This window comes from Ornithorhynchus anatinus, chromosome 14, assembly GCF_004115215.2.
Source record: "Ornithorhynchus anatinus isolate Pmale09 chromosome 14, mOrnAna1.pri.v4, whole genome shotgun sequence".
NCBI classification, from domain to species: Eukaryota; Metazoa; Chordata; class Mammalia; order Monotremata; family Ornithorhynchidae; genus Ornithorhynchus; species Ornithorhynchus anatinus.
Genome location: NC_041741.1, coordinates 28,066,305 through 28,084,837, shown reverse-complemented (window position 1 = coordinate 28,084,837; position 18,533 = coordinate 28,066,305). Strand labels below are relative to the sequence as shown.

The following is an 18,533-nucleotide window of genomic DNA, read 5'->3' as shown; positions in this document are numbered from 1 at the left end:
TTGCCTCAGAGTGCAGACCAACAGAAAGTTCTCGTGGGAGCGAACCACAGGGATTCTCTCATTTTTCAATTCTAGGTTTTTTACATACAGCCTACATTTGCCAGTTGGTGGTTTGACAGAGAAGCAGGCCAGACACAATGTTCTGGGAATTACACATGCAGTTCCCTTCTCTCTTCTCTCCATCCCTTTTGGGGAACAAAAGCTTTGATGGGTAATATCAACCGTATCAAAATGGCTCCAATTACAGAAACGTAAACCTCTCTCAGGTTTTACTGGGTTCAGTGAACAAACATCTTTAATACTGCACATGCTGGGGCTGTGATAGAGTAGTAATAGTAAAAGAATTTACTAAATGCTTAGAATGGAAGTGCAGAACATTGTACTAAGCACTCGGGAGAGTACAACAGAGTTGGTAGATACGTTCCCTGTAGGGATTGTCTCTACCTGTTGCAGAATTGCACTTTCCAAGTGCTTAGTACAGTGCTCTGCGCATAGCAAGCGTTCAATAAATTCGACTGAATGAATGAATGAAATTCCCTGCCCCCAGTGAGCTTACAGTCTATAGGGGGAGACAGGCATTTATTTGCATGAATAATTAATAATATATTATAATTTAGATTTGGCATTATTCCCGAGTTTAAAATTTGCATATTATTGTTTATATCTTATACAGTTTTATTACCCGACTGACAACTTGAAACTTCAACTGGAATGATTTTGAGCTTTCTAATATAAAACATGATTTTCACTGCATCTGATGCTATCGGTCTTTTCTATTAAGTTTAGAAAGTCAGATGCTCTTTACCCAGGCTTCAGGATGCAAGACGTCCTGAAATTGTCTCCATAAGGAGATCACCGCTATGTCATAGAGAGCTCTAGTTCTAAAGTAATAGCATTTACTAGGCTTCCATTAGGTACAGTGCCCAAGATTAAGCCTCTGGGAAGTCTGAAACAAAGTTACGTACTTTTCCCGCAAGAAACTTACATTCTAATGTGGTAGAAATCAATCAGCCAATGGCATTCATTGAGTACGCTCTATGTGCGTCGCACTGTATTAAGCGCTTGGGAGAGTACAATACAGTAGAGTTGGCAGACACAAGAAGCAGCGTGGCTCAGTGGAAAAGAACCCGGGCTTGGCAGTCAGAGGTCAGGGGTTCTAATCCCGGCTTCACCGCTTGCCAGCTGTGTGACTTTGGGCAAGTCACTTAACTTCTCTGTGCCTCAGTTACCTCATCTGTAAAATGGGGATTAAAACTGTGAGCCCCACATGGGACAACCTGACCACCTTGTATCCCCCCAGCACTTAGAACAGTGCTTTGCACTTAGTAAGCGTTTAACAAATACCATCATTATTATTCCCCGCCCACCGGGAACTTAGTTTTGTATTGCCGTTGTCTACGTCAGCTTTCCGGCTGAATACTCACCATCACCACCACCAATTCGGTGCTTGGGCCACACTAGCAGCATGGCTTAGTGGAAAGAGCACAGGCGTGGGAGTCAAAGGCAGTGGGTTCTAATCCCAGCTCTGCCACTTGTCAGCTGTGTGACTCTGGGCAAGTTACTCAACTTCTCCGTGCCTCAAGTACCTCATCTGTAAAATGGGGATTAAGATTATGAGCCCCTCATGGGACAACCTGATTACCTTGTATCTATCCCTGCGCTTAACAGCGCTTGGCACATAGTAAGGGCTTTACAAATACCATCACTATTATTATTATACTACTGTAAAGAAACTTAGAGTCCCTACCTTTGGGACTTTACAGTCGCCATCAGTGTTAGAGATGAGTAGGAGCGGCTTCTTCTGGAGATTTTCCCTAGTTATTATTATTTTTTCCTCTGAAGGTTAAATCCTTCCAAATATCACCTCAGCACTTTTGCATCTTCACCTTCCCCGGGCACTTGTGGACTTATCAATTTTTGGACTCCACTATCTGGGCTCCTTTTCCTCTTCTCTGTAAGAGTTCCATTAAGAAATTGCACCCTTGTGGACAGAGATCCTGCTATTTGTAGAATCTCTTAGAGATTGACTGTGATGAGGCTGGCATAGCAGTCTGACAACCCTTTTCAAAGTCCTTTAAGCATTTTTTTAATAGTACTAGTGAAAGGGAGTGCAAACAGGGTCTGACCTTCTTTGCACCTCCCTCAGTATCCCATGTCCTCCTTCCATGTCCTGCCATAACCTCCCAACTCTCTAGGTTTCACCCATCTTCCATCTTGTGCATCCTCCAGTGTTGCCCCATGCCCCAATGTGCCCACCCATATTCCCCCAGCATTTCTGTGTGTCCCCGGTCTTCCTCCATGTCCCACATTTTCACTTATTTCCCTCCATCATCTTACTCCATCCCTGGTCTCCCCCGATATCATGCCATGTACACCTGTCTCCTCCTACATCTTCGTATATATATCTCTCCCATGTCCTGCCACGTCCCGTTGCCTCCCCCCCAACCTCTCATCTCCTCCATCTCCGCATTTTGCCACACCCCTATCTCTCTCTAAAGTATAAGCTCGTTGTGGGCAGGGAATGTGTCTTTTTATTGTTATATTCTACTCTCCTAAGTGCTTACTACAGTGCTCTGCACAAAGTAAGCGCTCAATAAATACAACTGACTGACTCTCCCCACATCATCTCTTGCCATTCCTCCACTTCCCCTCATTTCCCCATCTCCCCAGTGTTCTGCCACATCCCCCCCATCCTCCTATTTCCCATATCCCACCATTCCCCTCATCCTTCGTTTCCCTTCACTCTCCACTCACACCCAGATTGGACTGCAAAGAATTCACTGTGCACATGTTGAAATGAAAACACGATTCCTTTTTTCAGGAATTCTAGGACATTTTATATGATGAAACGTGAAATTCCAGACAAATGCCAGTTACTGCCACCCCACAAGAAAACCTTGGATCTGAACTGCTCTAGGAACCCTGTTGGATTACGAAACGTTCACCATGTCCGGTATTTGCGAAGGGTTTTGTGGGAGGGAAAGTGGGCTTGGCGCGGGCAACCTTGAGCTCCCTGCTTCGACACTCATCTAGGGAACTAGAAACTCCTGGACCCCAGGACCTCTTTCCATGCCTGGCGGAGAGAGAGAACTGAGCGTGGAAGCCCTTCATGAGAGGAGATGAGGATGGCAGGGGGTTGTGGATGGGTCCTGTCCCTGCAGTGGTGCTCGTGCCATTTTCTTTCCCTCCCTCAACCAATTAGATCCTGTCTGGAAAAACTGATTGAGAATCTCTCATGAGGCAGACTGGCAGATGTATCCGCCAATCAGATCCTGTCTGTTAATGTCGCGTAAAGCAATGACTTTAACGGGTGGAATGCAATCAAAGAAGCTCATCTAGAATTTCTTCTGATGGGTCGTATGCCTTAGAAGTACACAAACCTCACATACACCTTCTTAAAGTTAGGGGCTGTTTCCCTCTGCAAGTAGGGATCAAATCACCCTCGTCTGCTGTGCTCACCCAAGCACAGGTCTCTCCACACAGAGTAGGCACTGGATAAATACTATTGATTGATTGGTTGGGTACCAGGCAGGATCATAGAAAAGTGATCTTTTTCCTTCTGCTGAACAGAACACCATACATGAATCCAGGTGCGATTTTCCCCTCTGAGGTATGTGGAAAAATAGTGCTCAACCTTTGAAATCATTTTCTGATTGATTATTTTGCAATTTATTTCATCCAAATCCTCCACCAGAAATGGCTAATTTGGAACCGGCACAGTTAAAGCCTTTCTGCTTAGGTTAAGGCAAGAAGAAAAATGACTTTAAGAATTGCAGGTCATTTGATAAACACATTTTTGGAAGGAAAGGTTAAAGCCATGATGAAATAGCTAAAGGTCCGAGTCCCATTTCATTTTGAATGTTTCCCCTTAGAAAAAGACAACGTTCACATTTGCAGCATGACTTAGTGGAAAGATCAGAGGATCTGGTCAGGAGAGCTGGGACCTAATCCTGGCCACAGTTTCTTCAGAGGTAAAATGGGGATTTGATAACTGTCCTCCTCCCCCTTTTAATAATGTTGGTATTTGTTAAGTGCTTACTATGTGCAGAGCACTGTTCTAAGCGCTGGGGTAGATACAGGGTAATCAGGTTGTCCCACGTGAGGCTCACAGTCTTCATCCTCATTTTACAGATGAGATAACTGAGGCCCAGAGAAGCGAAGTGACTTGCCCACAGTCACACAGCTGACAAGTGGCAGAGCCGGGATTTGAACCCATGACCTCTGACTTCCAAGCCCGTGCTCTTTCCACCTAGCCACACTGCTTCTTTTGACTGTAAGCCCCATGAAGGCCAGAGACTGTGGCCTCTATCTACCCCAGTGGTTAGCACTAATGCTTGGCACATAATAAAGCACTTAACATATACCTCAATAATGATAATTTGGGTTGGAACTCTTTTGTATGCTGAATTCTAGGGTATGTTAATGGAGGACAGGAATAATGGAATCCTTCATGACGATTACATAAAGACAGGCTAAATAATAATAATGTTGGTATTTGTTAAGCGCTCACTATGGGCCGAGCACCGTTCTAAGCGCTGGGGTAGATACAGGGTAATCAGGTTGTCCCACGTGAGGCTCACAGTTAATCCCCATTGATGATGGAACTGAGGCACAGAGAAGTTAAGTGACTTGCCCACAGTCACACAGCTGACAAGTGGCAGAGTCGGGATAAAAGAAGAGAAGCAATGTGGCCTAATGGAAAGAGCATGGGCCTGCAACTCAGAGGGCTTGGGTTCTAATTCCAGCTCTGCCACCTGCCTGCCGTGTGACCTTGAACAAGTCACTTAACTTCTCCATGCCTCAGTTACCGCATCAGCAAAATGGGGATTAAGACTGTGAGCCGCATGTGGGGTACGGACACCCCGATATTTTCCACCTACCCCAGTGCCTAGTACAGTGCCTGGCACATATTAAGTGCTTAACAAACGTCATAAAAAATTCAAGTAATTATGAATTATTGAATGTGCTGCCTATTATTTGGCAAATGATTTACATCACCGTGTCCCTCTTTCTATTCTTAGCTTACCTACATCTATCTGCCTTTAAATCCTTCTCAGAGAATTGAGTGAAGCCACACTTAGCTTCTTTCCCTGCATATGCAGCTCTCTGTAGCCAACCTAACAACGTAGCCTAAGATCTTTGTCCGAATCTTTTTTCTCTGCTCTGGGAAAGTTTCTGTGAAGACAAATCTAAATATATAAAAGCATATAAAAGCCAAATCTAAGCTACTAACCGTCAGTGAACTATATTTGAACCTAGACACAATAGGGTGTCGATTGACTATTTAAACCACAGGGGCGAGGCGTCAAGCCTGGCTGCTGATTTTCTCATTCCTCGCAGGAGAAACACTTGTCAATTGGACAGTGTGTAAGCACTAGAGATAAAAACCCATTTTCGTGTATTTCCCACCCCAGTATTGCTGCAGAGGACTGTTCTTTCCCTGGCTGGCACCTGCCTGCTGTGGCTAGATCACTGAAAATAATTGTAAGAGTCATGACAGTTGTGTGGTGTGACAATAACTTGCTGGAATTTTGCAGGCAACAATATACTTCAAGAATAATATTAGACACAGTGGAAGGTTCTACAACCATTACGCGGAAAAAACAACGGAAAAGATAATAATTATAGTATTTGTTAAGCACTTACCATGTGCCAGGCACTGTACTAAGCGTTGGGAGCTTTGTAAAAAAAATCCTTTAGTTAAATATCGAATTACCTCAATCAGAATCCCAAACTACGAACCCCAAACTCCTTTTGTACAGCTTAAAGTAAGAAGTAGTGCAGAGCCCAATTTGAAATGATACAATATATTTCACCGAGCGAGTAGAAAACAAATATGATAGCAAGGAGTTAGAAAGTACAGAGAGCTGGTTTGAATGAGGCACACAATAGATTTATATCTGCTCATTTTTCCTCCCAACGAGCACAGAGACACTTCATTTTTCATCACGCAAAACCTCTTGAGAAAACTGACACTGAGTTACTTGAAATTCTGCTCAACAGGAAACCAAGAAAAGCTATTGCAAGGGCACAGACGACACTATAGCCCTTTAACCTAATTCCATCGGTTGTTTGTTTTAAAATAATAAGGATTTTACAGTGGACTTGGTTGCAGATTGCTTTATTCACCTCTTTCGGATGATAACGCGGTTGGACAGATGCCCTGATTTAAGTAGGATCTTCTGAGGTCTTTCCCACCATGTGACAGACCTAAGGAAGATATGAGTCCTTGGTTGTAGAAAAGAATCTCTTAGTTATAATACCGATGGTGATGATAATAGCAATGATAACAACAACTATTGTGGTATTTGTTAAGCAGTGACAATATTTATTAAGTGCTTACTGGGTGCAGAGCACCGTACTAATTACTGGGAGAGAATACACAGTTAGGAATTCGACACAGCCCTGTCCCTTGTGTGGGTAAGTACTTACTATGTACCGAACACTGAACTAAGCACCCGAGTGAATATAAGACGATTGGGTCAGACACGATTCCTTTCCTTCACTGGGCTCAGAGTCTAAGAGAGAACAGGTATCGAATCTCCATTTTACAAACGAGGAAACTGAGGGCCACAGAAGTTCAGTGACTCACCCACGATCAAACGGCAAGCAAGTGGCAGAGACAGGATTAGAATCCAGGTCCTCGGACTTCCAGGCCCACACTCATTCTACTTCCCACTCCGCTTCCCGAGTCGGTGGGGGTGATAATGGCAGTGCAGCCGTATTATCACCGTGATCAGCCGAGACTGAACTGTATTTCCTGGGCAGGGGATAATGATTTTGGGCACAGCTGGAAGAACATCATTCGACCGTTAGCCCAGAAGAGCTAGTTCTGGTTTGACGGTGAAGATGGCAGATGGCTTCTGAACACCACCACCCGAGACTTTTAGGTAGTGCCAGAGGATTAAGCGCTTAGTACAGTGTTCTATACTCAGTAAGTGCTCAATAAATATGACTGAATGAATGTAACAATATAGAATATAGAACTTGAAGGGGGCAAATTCTCTCTTCCATCAGGAGGAGAACTGAGAGTATCTATTACCCCTCTACTATTAATCAATCGTATTTCTATCGAATAATATTTAAGTGCTTCTTGTGTACAAAGAACTGTGGTAAGCACTGAGATGAAAGACACATACTGGAATTAGGCACAGTCTCTTTTCCTCAGAGGACTCACAATCTAAGAATTTAAGTGGGGAGAAGGGGCGGGAGACAGACACATCAGGAATGATGAAATATTAATACGCAAGAAAGACAAATTCACCAATTAATGACAAAAGCAGGATGGAGCTGTGGCTAAGGGATCATGTAATCATAATATTAACTGTGGCATCTGTGGCAAATTGTGGCGAATATCAACATCGTCATCATCATCATAGGTTCTTTTGTGACTAAGGAAAAGGTCCGATTGGGATGTTGTAAGTGTCTTCATTTGGGATTTAATGGTATTTGTTAAGGTATTTGTATTTACTATGTGCCAAGCACTATGCTAAGTTTGTGCTTAGTACAGTGCTCTGCACACAGTAAGCGCTTAATAAATACGTCTCATAGTCCTGTGCTATATCCACTAGGCCACGTTGTGGAGAAGCAGCGTGACTTAATGGAAAGATCACGGGCTTGGGAGTCAGAGGATGTGGGTTCTAATCCTGACTCTGCCTCTTGTCAGCTGTGTGACTGTGGGAAAGTCACTTAACTTCTCTGTGCCTCAGTTCCCTCATCTATAAAATGGGGACTAAGACTGTGAGCCCCTCGTGGGACAATCTGATTACCTTGTATCTACCCCAGTGCTTGGAAAAGTGCTTGTCACCATAGTAAATACAAATACCTTAACAAATACCATTAAATCCCAAATGAAGACACTTGCAACATCCCAATCGGACCTTTTCCTTAGTCACAAAAGAACCTATGATGATGATGACGATGTTGATATTTGTTAGACTGTCTCCCCCCTCTAGACTGTAAGCTCTTTATGGGCAGGGAATATGTCCGTTTATTGTTAAAAAAAATAAATTTAAAAGCTCTTAACAAATACCACTATTATTACTATTTTATGTTGCTTCCGTATACCGCGTGCAAAGCACTATGTTGAGCACTGGGGAAGGAGTACACATATGGACACAGACAAGGTCTTTAGCCCTCCACAGGACTCACAATCTAACAACAAGGTGGGAAGAGGATTTGTGGTGAGCACATAAATGACGAAACAAAAATATAAAAGACAAGGACGACAATAAATATGACAAGAGCATCCGGGCTTCAGCCTCCTCGGAGCACAGACAGTCCCAGAAAATTCGCAGCTGCCGCAATGGTGGTGGTCTTTCCCTCATTCTAAAGGTTGACAAGGCCTCATACTGCCACTCAGGTCTCTCACTTCTCCTGGTGGAGCAGGGGAGGGAGCGAATCCCGGTGGTAAATGGCAGGTTCTTTCCTTGGTGGTGGGCCTGGAGGAGTTGGGTGTGGGGGAAGTGGCGGTCTCACATAGCCGCTACTGATTGAGCCTTTACTGGGCTAGGGGGAGTCCGGCTGCTGGGGTTGGACAGTCAGTCAGTTGCATTTATTGAGCACTTAGCGTATACAGACACACTCTCTCACTTGGGAAAGTACCATACAATAATCTAGCAGACACATTCGCTGCTCACAACAAGCTGACAGTCTAGAGGAGCACTGGTAATTTCCATCAGTGCACTGCTCAAAGATTGGCCCAGGGATTCCCCAGCCAAGGTGTGGGTGGCCACAATTCCTGGGGAGTGTATGTTCTGATGACAGGGTCCAGGCAACGGTAAGGAGTTGGGGGGGGGTGGGGTGTGTGTGTGTGTGTGTGTGTGTGTGTGTGTGTGTGTATACTCTAATATTTCCACCTCTTGGTCTTTTTTCCCCTTCTCTAGCAGATCCTTTTCTGTCTCATCCTTTCTCTGACTCCATCCTCTGTCTCTTTTTTCTTTTATTCTTTTTCCTCTTCTATATCTCTGTACATATCTAGTTTTCTATCTTTCTCAAATCTGCCTCTAAATATATATATATATATATATATATATACACACACAAATGCACCTTAGGGAAGATGGTTATGTTAAAAAAGGCCACTATATGAAAACTCACTGAAAGACGGCTTTAACTTTTTTTAGCATGCCATGCACCTTACGCAATATTGTCTTGTTTCATTTCTTTTTTTCCTGAATGAAAATTCCTGTATAGGAATAACCAATATATTCTATTCTCACATTACATTTTTATCAGCATTGTACACCATAATTCTACCAGTGGCTTTGTTGCTTCTGATTCTGCGGAGATAATTTTAGCCCAAAGGCTCCGAAACTGGAATTCACTGGTTCCATAAACCAGAGTGGATTTCTTTATGTGATTTCCAAGTCTAGTGTGGCCCAGATATTAAACTTCATAATGGGGACTGGTGGTTGCTGGGTAGAAGGTACCAGATGTCTTCCTGGCAGGACTCACCTCTGTTTCAAACACACACAGAGACACACAACTTCCCATAATGAGTTACCAGCCATGTGTACGGCTGAGACTGCGAAGGTCAACGTGTGATGCATGATTGCCACACCATTCCACACTTCCAAGTTTATCCTTTGCCTTGCTGGAAAATCCACGAATTGCAGCCCCCGACAAGGTTTTAAATCAGCCTTGAGATTTTCGGGTCTTCCCCAAGTCTCTGTTTTAAAGCCAGCCACCCCTGTCTTGTGAGCAAGGCTGATCTGTCCACTGAAGTTTTCTCTGAGCAATCATCTCTTAAACCACTGCACTAGCTCATTGTTTGAACTCTATTCCATTATAATCTTAATTCTCTTTCATCCCTTTCAAAATACAGCAGCAGCTGTTTGGGTGTCATGTTATCATCCATTCTTCCCACATATGGCTTCCAGCAAGGATATGTTTCTAGGAGTGCTGTTTCAGTGCAACTGAGCCGACTGAATTCCGGTACCCAATAGCTGTTTTTAAGCCAAGGGCAGGGAACATGTTTCGTTTCTTCTGATTTTCCCATGAGCCCAGAACACTATAGGTACCCAATAAACAGCTGCTGCTGCTGCTATTGATATGGATAATCTTATTTTACCATTTGTCACTGAGTATGGTTTATAGATGATTCTGACTAACTCTAAAAGCAGATGTGTTTTCTGCAATATTTTTACATTTCACCAATAAACATAGATAGAAACTGTAAGCTCTTCCTCTAGACTGTAAATTCCTCCTCTAGACCACAGGTTTCTTGTGGGCAGAAAATCTATTGCATTTTGGGGGCCCTTACTATCTGCAAATCACCGATTGATGATTTGAAAAGGATCAGAGAGGCAACTTCATCTCTGCCATATCAGATCACACAATTGAGGAGTGGCTTATAAATGTCGATGAAGTTCTCAAGGTACTGGGGTGGGAAGCGGCGTAGCCCAGTGGAAAAAGCAGTGGTCCCGGGAGTCGGAGGACCTGGGCTCCAATCCCGACTCTTCCCTTGCCTGCTGTTTGACCTTGGACGAGTGACTTCGCTTTCCTGCGCCTCAGTTACCTTATCCATAAAATAGGGATTCACTGCCTGCTCTCCCTCCTATTTAGACCGTGAGCCCTATCTGGGGCAGGGACCGTGTCCGACCCGATAAACTTGTATCTACCCGATTGTTTAGGACAGCACTTAAGTGATTAAAAATAAATCAGAAATAAAGAAGCTGCTAAATTAAAACCAGTTGTTGCCAGAGTCCTGGTCTCAGTTTATATAACCTGCAGAAAGATGCTGGTATTATTGCCTGCACTTTTCCCGGATGAGCCATGCTCTGAAGTCATATCTGCTGTGCTGATTTCGAAGCCACACTGCAATTAGTTAGGGAATGGTTAACAATACTCTTCATTAGCCTATCCGGGAGGATCTGGGGAGAATTGGGCTAACAGAACATCACCCGTCTCATCCTTCTTCTTAAAGATCGTGATTTTGAGGAACCTCTAAAGTAATCTGCCATTTCTTCAATGTTCCATTTTCAAGGAAGATCTAGTGTAGACTTCTAAAGATTGGGTCTTCTCCCTTGCTTATTCATTGCGGGATAAATATTGTCACCTTAGAGCACCTTACCCCTTTTTGTAGTAATTTCTGCAAAAGTTGAGGGGAGGCCACAGCCTCACACTTTACTTGTCTCTGTGTCCTTCCGAGACCTCAACATCACTGTAGTAATAATAATTATAACTACGATATCTGTTAAGATTTACTGTGTGATGAGCACTGTTTTAAGTGCTGGGGTAGATACAAGGTTCAGACACAGCCTCTTTCCCACATGGGCTGATGGGAGAACAGGTTTTTCATCTCCATTTTATGGATGAGGAAAGTAAGGTTCGGAGAAAGGTATATGACTTGCCCAGGGTCACAAGGCAAGCGAGTGGCGGAGCTGGGATGAGAATCCAGGTCCCCTGCCTCCCAGACCCATGATCCTTCCACTAGGCCACGGTGCCATAAGATTGCTCCTTCTCTGTGATGAGAACTGAAATCCCATTCACCCTTTAAAGGGTTGAGATACTGAGTTTGAGATCACTCAGCTTTCTTAGTGCTATTTTATAGTCTCTGGTTTGGTGCCGGTTAGCATATATATTGATCTCAACACTGCCATCCAATCACTGGATCTCGATGTTCCTTAGCTAGATGTGTAAATTAAGTCTGCACCAGCGAGTTTCAGTTCCTCGTGTATTACGATCATAAGGGAAACAGTGTGGCCTAGTTAGAGCATGAGCCTGGAAGTCAGAAAGACTTGGGTTCTAATTCTGGCTCCACCACCTATCTGCTGTGTGACTGTGGGCAAGTCACTTCACTTCTCCGTGCTTCTGTGACCCTCATCTGTAAAATGGGAATTAAGACTGTGAATCCCATGTGGGACAGGGACTGTGTCCAACCTGATTATCCTGTACCTATATCCTGTACCCTGTATCCTAACCCAGCACTTAGAACAGTGCCGGGCACATAGTAAGCACTTAATAAATACCGTCATCATCATCATCAGAAATAAAAAAATAAAGAGCTGCAATCTCACAAGCAAACACTACCTCTGTTGCCTCATACGCTTGCGGTCATGTTGCAAGGACAGAATGAAAACCCGTTACATTCTCATAACAAAGGTCTTAACTAAATATTGAGCTTTTGCATCCACTAAATAGAGAATTAAACATTCAATAAGATAAATTCTAGTTACGTTTCATTTAGATCATGAAAACTGGATTTATCTTTGACACCAGTGAAATTACACAGATGAGGATTTTTTACTCCAGGAAGAACTTTTCCTTTGCAAAATAACGATTTGTAGAATAAAACAGGAAACCAGAATGTTGAAGGTTGAATATGTATTTATATAACCTGACAGGTTGAAAGCATAGAGTACCTAGTTCATTTCCTCTGTAATAGAAAAGTTTATGAATCTAGAAGAAAAGATGAACACTTCACAGGAATGTATTCATGGCACTCCTAAAACAACTCATATAAAGAAGTGGAGGTTTTAAATTTAAACAAAAGGAAGTTTGAGCACAATCCATAATAAAAATACCATAACCGTTTTGTTTCTAAAATGTTCCCTTTTGCTTAGACTGAGAACCCCATGTGGGACAGGGCCTACGCCAAAATGATTAACTTGGATCTATCCCAGTGCTTTGAACAGTGCTTGGCACGAAGCAAGTGCTGAACGAATATAATAACGATAATGATGATAGTAATAATAATAATAAGAGCAGATAGATCCAAATTTAGAAATAGATCACATTATTGAGATCATTGTGGGAAGGGAATGTGTCCATCACACTGCTGTATTGTACTCTTCAAAGTGCTTAGTACAGTGCTCTGCACTTAGTAAGCACTCAATAAATACGATTGATTGACTGAGATCACAATAGTAATGATGATGTCATTTATCAAGCACTTACCATGTGCCAAGCACTCTGCTAAGCACTCGGGGTGATATGAAATATCATAATCAGATCAGACAACAATCCCTACCCCACATGGGAAGGAGGTATTTCATTTTTTCTAGACTGTGAGGCCACTGTGGGCAGGGATCATCTCTGTTGCTGAATTGTACTTTTCAAGTGCTTAGTAGAGTAATAAGTGCCTCAGTTACCTCATCTGTAAAATGGGGATTAACTGTGATCCTCACGTGGGACAACCTGATTACCCTGTATCTACCCCAGCGCTTAGAACAGTGCTCGGCACATAGTAAGCGCTTAACAAATACCAACATTATTAGAGCGCTCTGCACAAAATAAACGCTCAATAAATACGTTTGAATGAATGAATGATTTTGTTTCAAAATAAATGGTATCTGTTAAGCGCGTACACTGTGCCAAGCAGTGTACTGAACACTGAATTAAACAGAAGAGAATCGAGTTGGATGGAGTCCCTATACCACATGGGGCTTACAATCTAAGGAGGAAGAACACGGATTGAATCAACATTTTACAGATACAGAAACTAAAACATGGATAAGTTATGTGACTTACTTAAGGCCAAAAAGCAGGCAAGTGACCAATGCAGAATTAGAACCCAGGGCCAGCGACTCCCCAGCCCATGTTCTTTCCACGAGGCCGTGCTGCTTCCCCTGTTCACTACTGTAACTCTACTGGACTGGACTTTTCCAAGTGCTTAGTAAAAGGGCCTGGATCCAGTAAGTACTCAATAAATACCACTGATTCACTGACAATACCAGGGTAATACAACACTCTGGGGATAAATTTCCCAGCTCAGTCTATTCCCCACAGTATTTTTATTGCAGTGATTTACCTCTCCTTGGCAATTAGCATCCACATATTCCTTTTCCAACAGGCCCACGCAATAACAAGTTGACCTTCCAAGACCATACTTTTGAGGGTGAGGGTCTTGGCGAGACAAGCTCTGCATACTTTCACATTTTGGGCTGAAAAATGCAGTAGCGCACCTTTTCTGCCATCTTGCCGATCTGGGTGACACCAATGGCTAAGAGGAGAAAGGGAGGCCTAACCATAAGCCTCACACGTACCCGAGCTGTTTCTGCAGTAATAATAATAGTAACGTTGGTATTCGTTAAGCGCTTACTATGTGCAGAGCACTGTTCTAAGCGCTGGGGTAGATACAGGGTAATCGGGTTGTCCCATGTGAGGCTCACAGTTAATCCCCATTTTACAGATGAGGTAACTGAGGCACAGAGAAGTTAAGCGATTTGCCCACAGTCACACAGCTGACAAGTGGCCGAGCCGGGAGTCGAACCCATGACCTCTGACTCCGAAGCCCAGGGTCTTTCCACTGAGCCACGCCGCTTCCCAAACAGTAGCCGTTTGGTGGGATTGGGTGACCCCTTGTAGGGTGGGGAAGATAGTCAGAGGGGATACCTTTAGGAGATGACACTTGCCCTCGATTGATATTGGTTCTCCTTAAAACTCTGTTTTGTGGAGGAAGCACTTAAGCTCCCTCTAGACTGTAAACTCACGGTGGTCAGGGAATGTGCCTGTCACATTGTTGTGCTGTACACTCTCCCAAGAGCTTAGTACAGTGCTATGCACACAGTTAAAGCTCAATAAATACAGTCGATTGACTGAAGAAGGGAATGTCTCAAGAAACTATCTCGGTCTCCTATACGACGGATTCCATTTATCAGGTTTGTCCTGCTTCTTTCCGGTAGCAGTACAGAGCAAGGGTTAGCCTTTCTCTCACCCCCATCTCAGAGCTGCAAAGGAATCAAAGTGACCCTTTGGAAACTGTGTCTTGCATCATTGAGTTAATGGTCAACATTCTTAATTTTCCACCCTTTCATATTTGATGGGAACCTTAGACTTAATTTCCCGCTGACTCAAAGTCTCAAGGATTTACATTTAAGAAGACAATGTGTTGGCCAGGGGCACTGGTGCTTTGTCATGTGAGGTTTGAGTGTACTTGATTCACTTATCTCAAAGTCAGCATATAAACCACACAGAGAATATTACTCAGTACACTAAAATATGCAGCACGCTCCTCAGAAATCACCCATCTAAATATGTTTTGAGATCTGCTTAGATAAAGCCTCTGACTGGTCTCTATGTGCTATCATCTGCCAAAATACACAGTCTCCAGTTCGAATGTTAAAGGATATTGGCAGGAAATTCTCTCTTCAGGAAACTTGACTTTCAAGTTTGGAGAGAATACGGAGCCTGAGAACCTACATTTAATTAGAGCTTTCTCCTGGGACGCTGGAGACCTCCTGTGTGACACTGCTTTTTCGTTGCATGACACGCTACCCGTAGTTTATAAATGCATCCATCATCATCTATAAGGTGCTTTTTGTATCAGGTGCATCTTCTACAAATATATATATATATGTTTGTATGGGGAGAATGAATTAATAATAAAAATAATAATGGTAATCACTTACTATATGCCAGGCATTGTACTAAGCGCTAGAGTTAATATAAGCAAATCAGGTTGGATACAGTCCCTGTCCCTTGTGGGTTCACAGGCTCAATCCCCACTTTGAAGGTGAGGTAAATGAGGCGCAGAGGAGTGAAGTGACTTGCCCAAGGTCACCCAGCAGACAAGTGAGAAGCAGCATGGCCTAGTGGCATGAGCATGGACTCAGGAGTCAGAGGCTGTGGGTTCCAATGTCAGCTGTGTGACTTTGGGCAAGTCACTTAACTTCTCTGTGTCTCAGTTACTTCGTCTGTAAAATGGGGATTAAGACTGCAAGCCCCATGTGGGACAACCTGATTGCCTTGTATCTACCAGCGCTTAGAACAGTGCTCGGCACATAGTAAGTGCTTAACAAAATACCATTATTATTATTATTAAGTGGAGGATCTGGGATGAGAACCCACGTCCTGACACCCAGACCTGTGGCATATTCACTATGCCATGCTGATTTTTTTCATAATCAACTCTTTAACACTCCAAAAATCAACAGGAAGGATGTAGCAGATTGTAGACCTTAGAGATAGTTATTGATTGGAGCAGAGAGAGGGCTGAGGTACAATGGAGCAGATCTGGCTTTAAGTCCTCCAGTCTCCCCATACAATGGCCATATAGAGTGAGGATGGTGACCAGTAAGCAAGTAAGCCCATCCGCAAGTATCTTGCACCAGTATCGGCAGTATTAAGCGCAAAGAACCTAATGCCAATCAGTACATTTGTCGGAACAGGAAGGCAAACCTATTTTTCTGAATCCTCTATCCCTACATTTTATGTGCAATAATCATTACATGCACTTATTGGGCTGCTCAATGGGCACAATAGAGTTCCATTTGAGAATCTGCACATAACAGTTGAATACAAGACTGTTACGCTCACCAACAGCTGACAGTCTAAGCTGGGAAGTGGTGTGGGGAAGGAGAAGAAGAGACAGAATAGAAAAGAAACAATGATTTCACATCAAATAGTGTAAACACTGAAATAAATTCTGGTCAGGAATACTTTTCAGAGCCGTGAGATAGACTCCCCTTCGCTCTGCTTAAGTCGGGCAAAGAGTGATCAGTGATCAATCAATCATAAATATAGCCTTTGGTCATTTAAATAACAATAACGTGAGAAAAGCTGAAGGGAGTAATATATTTATAATTCAAACTGTATTTAGAAAAATGCAAAATGAATATTTGCATATGCAAACACATTTTAAGTAGGAAAATAATCCGCTGCAGAACCATTTCTGCTTGATGATTCCAGACCTTCTGTGCTTTCTTCTTCCCAAACTCAGCATCAATACGAGAATATCGATAATACAGCCCCCCAAACAAGAAAGACCCTGTCCACCCTGGAGTTTAAGCAGTATGATTAATGAAAAGACTTTTACAAAGCAACAGTGAACATCATCTCCAATTCCAGCAGTTAAATCAATAGGGCCATTCACCACGAGCTTCCCAGATGAACCAACCCAGAGAAAGCCACGCATACTTACAAATTATAAAGCATATCGGCCATGTTGCTGCGGTAGAACAAAGCGTTTCTATAGGCGCTTTCAGCTTCAGAAATCTTACTCTGGCTCTTGAGAACATTTCCAAGGTTACCCCATGCTGCCAAGAAGAGAAAATAGCATTCACCAAGAGTTCACAATCCAATTCTATGAGACAAAATATCGAAACATCAGGGAGTTCCACGGGGAGAATGAAAATCCCCACAGACTTAAAAGAAAACGGTTCCAACATTTTATCACATTTCACCAAACATTTTTAAAAAAGAAAATCAGTAGCAATCTGCAAATATCTGTGTAATTGTAATAACTCAAAATTGTCTTGCAAACTGAAAGCCAGGGAAAATGTTAGTCTTAGATCTCCTACAAAGCCTCCATATACACTCGCATTTCTGTGGTGGTTTCCATGGTGTATTAGTAGCTGCCCAGAAACCACAAGAAATCTCCTTAAAATAAACACAGACTTTACTAAAGTATGAAAAACTGATAAATGACCCAAAGGAATAGAAGGAGTAAATGTTAGGTAACTAAATAAGATGAAAGTCTCTTTATGCTATCATAAGCTTTGGGATGGGTCAATTGAAAAGTTGTTATGCTCTCAAGAAGGGAGAGAAAAAGAGAGCGAAGAGAGACTGGAAGTGAGAGCACATTTTCTGAGACCATATGGTTCTTGAGCATGGTTTATTTAAAATATGAGGTGGTTTTATATTCTCTCTACGAACAGAGCTGTTTGGAGGGGGAAAAAAAATGTGGGTTCCCCTATTATCCAAATGATCAATATGACTTTTCTAAAATAACCACATGTGCAGGAGATGAGGCAAAGAAAAGGAAAACAGTACTGGGAGTGATAAGGCTGAAACAGTGCCTGCACTATTAAGCAATGATAAACGGGCAACAGCTTCAAGGTACTATTCCCAATAACTTTCTAGTTTATTACCCATAGTTTGCCTTAAAGTAAATTCTCTCTGTTTTAGATATAAACACTTTAACGGTTCAGAAACAATATTTTTTTTATCAGTCTACTGAAGGGCTTCCCGTACTTTTCCTTCAAAGATCCATGATATCTATTTTTCTGTGACTTCTATTTAACACTCCAGATGACAGTTTAACAAGCAGCTTCCTTCCTGTATTATTGTAATCGGAGTTTATAACAACCTAACAGCCACCTGCGGTAAACTGACTGCTCTAAGGTGAATCTTTGATTCTTTTAGATCCCAAATCTCCAAAGCAGAAATCTAAATGGGTTTCAGCTCGCCATTCTTTCCTACACGTTAAAAGGCTAAATTGTTTCCAGGAACCTGGCAAATGGAAGAAGCAAACAAATTAGCATTTTCCTTGCAGTTCTTACAATAAAAACACTGTATGGCTCTGAAATTAGGATACGATTTGGGTCCTATTTTTAGTTCCCTAGAAGCATGGGTTGTCGTAGATCCCAAGCAATGCCATTACTGGAATCAGCCCTGTTCGATATTCTGTCTCCCACCGACAACAGGTGCTTTGAGCAACATTGTAATGTTTGAACCCTTTTAACTTTCATCCTAATACCTAGAGCTGAACATTTAAAGCAATTTTAACTTTTCCCTCCATCTCTAACCAAGCAGTCAATGTATTTATTTAGCGCTTACTATGTGCAGGGCACTGTACTAAGCACTTGAGA

The 18,533-nt window shown here is 42.7% G+C and overlaps 1 protein-coding gene across 1 annotated transcript in view; it reads right to left on the bottom strand.

The window, feature by feature from the left end:
* Positions 1–18,533, bottom strand: part of TMTC2 (transmembrane O-mannosyltransferase targeting cadherins 2) — a 342,425-nt gene that overhangs the window by 131,330 nt on the left and 192,562 nt on the right. The window contains exon 4 of the mRNA XM_029078947.2: positions 16,865–16,979. Coding sequence (XP_028934780.1) covers positions 16,865–16,979 — 115 coding nt within the window. The remainder of the gene's footprint in view (positions 1–16,864; positions 16,980–18,533) is intronic.